Raw genomic sequence first — 6,684 nt, forward strand, 5'->3', positions numbered from 1 at the left:
GTGAGCAACGTTGGACCTCAATAAAAAGTTAATATCTTCAACTCAAAGACCTACTACAACAATTCTTAATCTCTTGATCAAAACTTCTCTTGCTTTTTTGTAAATCTGATGAATTTGAAGAAAATTAGGGTCATAGGCTTGCCGAATAACATCAAAAGATTTACCAAAATAATAGATTGTATTTTCTAACGACAAATCTGAGTTCAATAACTTCCTCTCGTGGTTTTATTTATGTACCAGTACATCAAAAGGATGAATATACGTATGGAACCAAAGTTATAGTAAAATCAAACCAATATTTAGCCCATCAACCAAAACTGAAAGTGGCAAGCGCCATAATGAACATGTCAACTTGGCTCATTAAGACTTCAATTCCTCTCTTTGTTAAAATCAACTTTGAGCAGAATTGGGCCGTTCTTGAGGAAAACCCCCAACGCTCAAATGAAACACTTCTATGCTCCGTATTAATTGTTGATGGACCCGCGATAGTTGTGGACTGTATGGTATAATTGGTGTTGTCACCTTAAACTCGTCTGAGCTCTTTCATTACAACAGGAACGACCTTGCTTGCTGCTTAATTCTTTATTTTACATTTTCTTCCCCCTCTCGTTTTTCCGTCCCGCATTTCATAGCACTAAAAAATATTTTTAACTCCAGGACGGCCAAGTTATAGCTACCCATTCGTCAATCCAGTTGAGATACACTGTAAAAAATCAAATCCAAGCCAAAAAAATGCACTTCCTGAGCAAATTAAGAGGTTCGAAGAAGATATAAGACAAACTTTCCGAGGGGAAAACCCATAGAAAACCATAACTAGAATGCTTAAGCTCAACAGGAGCAGCACCGCATGAGCGTCTCTTCAGGTCAGCTGACGCTGGTGGAAAAGGGACAAAGATATTTCGTGAAATCTCGCTTTGGGCAAGTTGAATTATTCCCATGAAATGGTCATCGTTCACGTTTTCTTACAATTTCTTTTGATTTTTACAAACATAAATGAACAAAGAGCGTTAGAATAGGATAAAAATCAAAGTGTTTTTGGCATAATGCAATCAAAAAAAATGTAGTTTTGCTCTGCAAATCACATACATACGCATTTGCCCTCATTTTAGTAACTTATCTCGAAAGTGTAACGAAATGTAACAATAATGCAATGCACTAATGATGCATTCAGATTTTCGTTTCAAACTCCAGGAGCAACATATTTATGTAAGGGATCATATACTAATGGATTTTCTTCGGATGTAGTCTCATAAACCTTGTTTTTGGCAGTAGAGTCATTTGAGAACAGCTCTCGTGGATGATGGTTTACTTCTTAAGGATCGTCAATGTTTCAATTGACAATGTGGTACTATCAATTCAACATAAGACCTAGAATTTTTTTATCACTGTTAAAGTGTAAATGTCAAATTACCAATCACAACTTTTAATTTCGTCCGGAGTTTTTCCTTCAGATCAAAGAGTTTAATGGCCGACTTGATGAATCTCGCTTCAGGCAAGTTGAATTATTCTCATGAAACGTTTGTTATTTATCTTCAATCTTAATTTCTTTTGAATCTTACAAATATACAGGTAGAAAGAGCGGTAGAATAATAAAAAACATGTTTTTAGGGCATCTTGCACGTAACATGTAAAAAAAAAATTTGGACATTCGTAGAGCAAATCATGTACTCTATTGATTGCCCTTGTTTAGCACCGCATCTCGAAAATCTCGAAAGTGTAACAAAATGTATCCGAAATTGCAACGCAATGATGAGGCATTCGGAATTTCGTTTCAATCTCCCAACAATGTGCTTGAATGTGGGCGACATGATTGCGCCTATACGTAAACAAGGTCATTCCGACACCTCTGGAGGTCAGCCTGAACCCAGGCTTGTTCCTTGCGTTTCAGTTAAGTGTTTCCACCACATGGATGAAAACTTTAACTTGAGCCCCATTTTAACCTCTTCAAAATTTCGTTCTTAAAAATGTGGTCGGACAACTTACTCAAACCCGTTTTATGAAGCGTGTTGGACGAGAACAATTGCTTGACAAGGAGTCTTATTAGGGGTTTCTACTCTGAATTTGGACGAGCCGTCAACGATTCAAATTTGCACCATAGTTGTCCTAAGTAGCTTGACTACGAATGAAACATTTTTTCCACCAGCGACAGCTGAGACGAAAAGACGCGATCGCAGCGCCCTTGATCGATCTATATATGAAGTTATCTATGGGAAAACCTAACAGAAATATTCCGAAACCTCACGAGTCATGACTAGGGACGGGCAAAATATGCAAAATAGCAAAGCCTCTTGAGACAGAAAGGTGCAAAAAATAAGCTCAAAATGTGCAGAAAAAGGTGCAAAACAGGTCAGAAAGTGTAAGAAAAGGTGGAAGTATAATAAAAAAGGAGGATATTCAAATCTTTTTCTAGTTATACATTGATCTTACTGGAGAAAAGTTTTCTTTCTGAAAAAGAGAACACAGTTAGCCTGGAGGAGGTAAGCAAGGCAGCTATGTTTCGTTTTTTTTTTTGTGCTGCTTAACTATCTTAGCGCCTGCTTAGCTTTTCTCTTGACTTGAAATTGGCTTGTTTCATTTCTGTTCTCCCTTGTTTCTCAACCAAAAGTGAAGTACTTTGGGCCTGCACAATTTAACTTTTGACATCAATTGTTTAAAAATAAGCTTATTATGTCTTTTCTTTGGCGGCAACCTTTCATTTCAAACTTTAAAATCAATTGCAAGGCAATGAAAGTTCTGAGTTCAACCAAAATAGACAGTTTTAGGTCAAATGTGCAAAAAAGGTGCAACATAATGTTAAGTAAGTGCAAATATGTATAAAAGTGGTCTCTAGTGAAGAATCCCTGATGGGTCGTTTAAGCAACAGCTGTCTGATGACTCTGTCATCTTCATTTGTGGGAGGTCATTGGCCTAATTTTCAATAAAATCTAGGCAATAAGAAAGCAAATTACCACTCGTCAGATTAAACCAAAAACTGTCCTCGGGTTTTCAAACGGCATCAGTAAAAATAAGAAAATTTCAACTAGCAAAAGTCCAAAATCTGCTATTTGAAGCTTTAAAGCATGTTTCGCGAATGTTAATGAATAAAAACGTGTTTTCTTTACGTAAACTGTACAATCCCTTAACAAAGAACTATTGTAGCCCAAAAGTTTGAATGGCCACCTAAAAATTGTGATGGCGCTATCTTCTCCTCTTCCTTTATTGTCCCAAAAGTGGTTTTAGCTTGCAGTAGAACAAGCATTCTTTGGAAGCTCTTGGAACCAGTTGAAATGACAAGGCTGGGATTAATATGGCACAAAACAATCAAATTTATTCCTAACAAGGTTCGTCGGAGATAGACAGGATGTATTTATAAAATTGAGGGAGGATAAATTACAATATCGCTTTCTTATAGGTGTGTAATTTTTATGCTGCTGATTGTGTGGATTCTCACCTTATCCGAGGAGAGTACTTTTTCGACACTAGATTAGTACTGTGGCAATGAAAGTGAGTGTTCTTGTCACTCACCCTGGTATTATCCTTATTATTTACCGTTATTTTCTTATTACTGTGTTGATTTGAGGATTGTCTTGGACAAAAAAAAATCAGTTGCCAAATGGCAGTCAACAATCAGATCCAGATCAAAATTTCCAACCCCAATCTGGCTCGCTCCGAGGACTCCGAGCACTTGTCCGAGGGCCCCAATTCAGGGACTGTTCTCCTTCTTCTCTATACTATGGCATCTTTTTCCTTCTTATTGCCACTATTACCCGATGCCTTCGTCCTATAGCAATTGGCCGTGGCGCTATAGCACTGTTTGATGGCCTCCTGGCAATCGTTGTATTCTCGAAAGGGTCGGGCGATGAACTGATCCAAGAACCGCAAGTGTTCCAATAGAATGGGCAACGCGTCCTGGAAGTTCCCTTGAAGCACATTCTCAAAGGACTTCTTGTAGAGCTTGGATGACTTTTGGAGCTCTTGAATGGCCGTTTTCTGCTCGGACGGGCTCAACGTCGGCAGAGGAGCGGGGCTCACATTCAGACTAGTGTACACGGGCCAATTTTGAGAGCATGCAAAGCAAGCGCAATGGAAGTAGTATTGATTGTGCAGCTTCCTCTGTCGCTCCTCCTTGGGCATCACGGCATAATGGTAGCCGTAGTTGTCCAAGAGCTCTTCACCTTTCCGAATGGTTCGGATGGCTCGTACTACGGCATTGTTGCTGTAGTAGTGGCGCACCACATTGGGATCACAGGAGTGATTCAAAAGACTCAGAATCCCGTAGCTGGCGGCGCCGATCTCGTGAACGGTCGAGTCTCGGGCATTACTACCGCCTGTGAGCTCCATTTCGGATATTTCGTGGGCGTTGCACGGCAGATTCTGGAGATGCTTCAGAATGACCGCTCCCATGCCGACCTTGTCCTGTAACTTGACGTTTCGGGGATCGGACCCTCCGTTGTAGAAGAAAGGCGTCATCTCCAATACCTTGAGAAGGTACACGGCCATGAGTGATCGCTTGAACAGATCGCCCACCCCGCGATGTTTGGTGTTGGCAATCAAAGAGAAAATGGTTCGGTAATCCGCCGGATCGTAGATCAAGTCCTCGTTGAAGCCCAAGGCGCGTTCTCCGCCATCTTTAGACTTTTTACGACTCTCATTCTCTTCGTGAACCTTGTTGATGACATATTCCAAATAGATCTTGCCTGACGAAGTCAGGATTCGGAAGGCTAGCATGGCATTTTTCCCGACGGCCGAGTTGAGAATGAGATTCAACTGTTGGCATTCCACTTTATGAAACCGCTCCCAAGCCTCGGTTCGGCATTCATCACAGCAAAATCGCACCTGGAAAAAGCGGAGTAATAACTTTGTGGATGAAAAACTAGGGAAAACTTGTCGTCGAATTGGCAGTCTAATGTCAAGCTAACTCACAGTTGCACAGCACCAGCAGGGTATGGGAGCAATCGTTCTATGGAAGCATGTTTGACAATGGGTTGAGTAATATTCAGGCAAAAGGATGGAAGAATATGGATTCTCGACGATGAGGATTTCTCCTGAAAAGAAAACAATCGCCATAGTAACTTTTTCCTCTAGATATTTTGATGGGCGACAAAGTGCAACGGACCCTCTTCAGCACCCAAACCTGTCCACACTTGACGGTGCAAGGCTTTCATAAAATGTTGAAATCAAACTGCAATAAATACCATTCCTGGGAAACGAACAAAAATACGAAGTTTGGGTCCATCACTTCTCGCCAGCCAACAAACTTTCCCGACATTTTGCATGTTACCTGGACTGATGTCTTCAGCCGCCACGACATGACGCCCTTTGTCCTCGGTGTAGACAAGCTGAAGCTCTTTCCGCGCTCCGGGCAACTCTTTACTCTCGTCGGCCGAGAACTTGGGCGGCTCCAAGACTGTGGGCGGAGCCGTGACGACTTTGCGATTCTCAGCCGTCTCGGTGAAGTCGGAGATCTTCATTTGCGCCACTTTGTCTTCCAAGAATTCCACTTGTTTACTGATTTCTTTCTTGAAGCTCGAGCTCTTGGTCTCAGACAAGGTCGAGTGTTTCATCCACATCTCGGCACTCTTCATACTCTCCAAGGCTCGGGGAAAGTCTTTCAAGGCCTTGGAGCAACGAGCCTTTCGCTCAAACAGTTTGTACATCAAATTATTGGGGTAACTATTGTCAAAGGCGCGGGTGATATCGCGGATGCACAAGTCGTACTCTTTCATCTGGAACAACACGGCCGATCGATTGGCATAGCCCAAGGCCAATTCTTCATGCGGAAAGCTCTCCTCGGGCTCCGTACCAGGGAGCAGGAACGAATTGGGCGGGGGTGGATGAGGGGCGGAGCACACACTTTGCGTATAGTACTCCAAGGCTTCGGTCAGTTTATTCTTCTGGTACACTTGATTGCCCAAGTTGCGCAAACGCTGAGATTCTGCCCGATCCTTGTGCCGGAAATTGAACTCCCGCCACCAAGCCGAGCTCGACGACCCGCCCCCATTACTACTGGCTCCTCCACCCCCGGTGCCGCCCAATTTCAGATGCGTGCCGGCAAAGTTCTTGTCTAACAAAAACCGGATCCGATCCTCATCTGATCCCAAGAGAGCAAAGGATTTGCTCATGGAATGGACCTCGCCCTTATTCTGGAGCTCGGAACACACGCCATGATAGAACGACTCGAAATCGGCCTGTGAACCCCCACCCGATGAGCCCCCAGGGCCCTGAGGCGAGGCTGACGAGGCTGACGAGGCCATGAGTGCCCCGCCGCCGGATGAAGCGACCGGAGGCGTGATGTTGGACGAGGCGGAAGACGACGAGGCGGTCATACTCCCGGTCTTCCGGGATCAGGTAGCGATGTCATGGCCATGAACACGATGGAGGCCAATGTCGAGGACGGCTATCACTCCAGGAATACACAGAAGAACTTGAATCAATGCGAGATGTGTATGGAGGAACGGGAGGAAGGCATGCCACCACTATTAATATCAAGCTCTGAGTTTCCACGAGAATTTCGATCAGTCCGACGGCACTCCGACAGATCAGGCACGGCAGGCAGGCTCACTCACAGACAGCTGGCTAGGTTCTGCTGACCTCTGGTGAGGAGTCACTGTTCTTAGCCCAGGCTTGGGCCACGGGCACTCACAGCAATGGGCTAACGCAGGAGGGCTGAATGGGCTAATTGGCCCGGCTGGGTCAGCTGGCAAG

At 43.7% G+C, this 6,684-nt stretch overlaps 1 protein-coding gene across 1 annotated transcript; it reads right to left on the reverse strand.

The window, feature by feature from the left end:
• Nucleotides 1–3,281: 3,281 nt before the first annotated feature.
• On the reverse strand, nt 3,282–6,540 carry LOC131880368 (SET and MYND domain-containing protein 4-like). The gene is made up of 3 exons (XM_059226984.1): nt 5,261–6,540; nt 4,903–5,024; nt 3,282–4,815 (listed from the first exon to the last, which is right to left on the reverse strand). Exons 1-3 carry the CDS (start codon nt 6,303–6,305, stop codon nt 3,706–3,708), a joined length of 2,277 nt encoding a protein of 758 aa, XP_059082967.1. The 5' UTR covers nt 6,306–6,540; the 3' UTR covers nt 3,282–3,705.
• Nucleotides 6,541–6,684: the final 144 nt, after the last annotated feature.

The sequence above is a fragment of the Tigriopus californicus genome, chromosome 5 (assembly GCF_007210705.1).
Source record: "Tigriopus californicus strain San Diego chromosome 5, Tcal_SD_v2.1, whole genome shotgun sequence".
Lineage (NCBI taxonomy): Eukaryota > Metazoa > Arthropoda > Copepoda > Harpacticoida > Harpacticidae > Tigriopus > Tigriopus californicus.

Coding starts and splice junctions, on each gene's coding strand:
- LOC131880368 (XM_059226984.1), bottom strand. CDS start 6,305: ATGACCGCCTCGTCGTCTTCCGCCTCGTCCAACATCACGCCTCCGGTC. Junction 5,025..5,260: donor GGCTGAAGACATCAGTCCAG/GTAACATGCAAA, acceptor TTTTCTTTTCAG/GAGAAATCCTCATCGTCGAG. Junction 4,816..4,902: donor CCTGCTGGTGCTGTGCAACT/GTGAGTTAGCTT, acceptor CGCTTTTTCCAG/GTGCGATTTTGCTGTGATGA.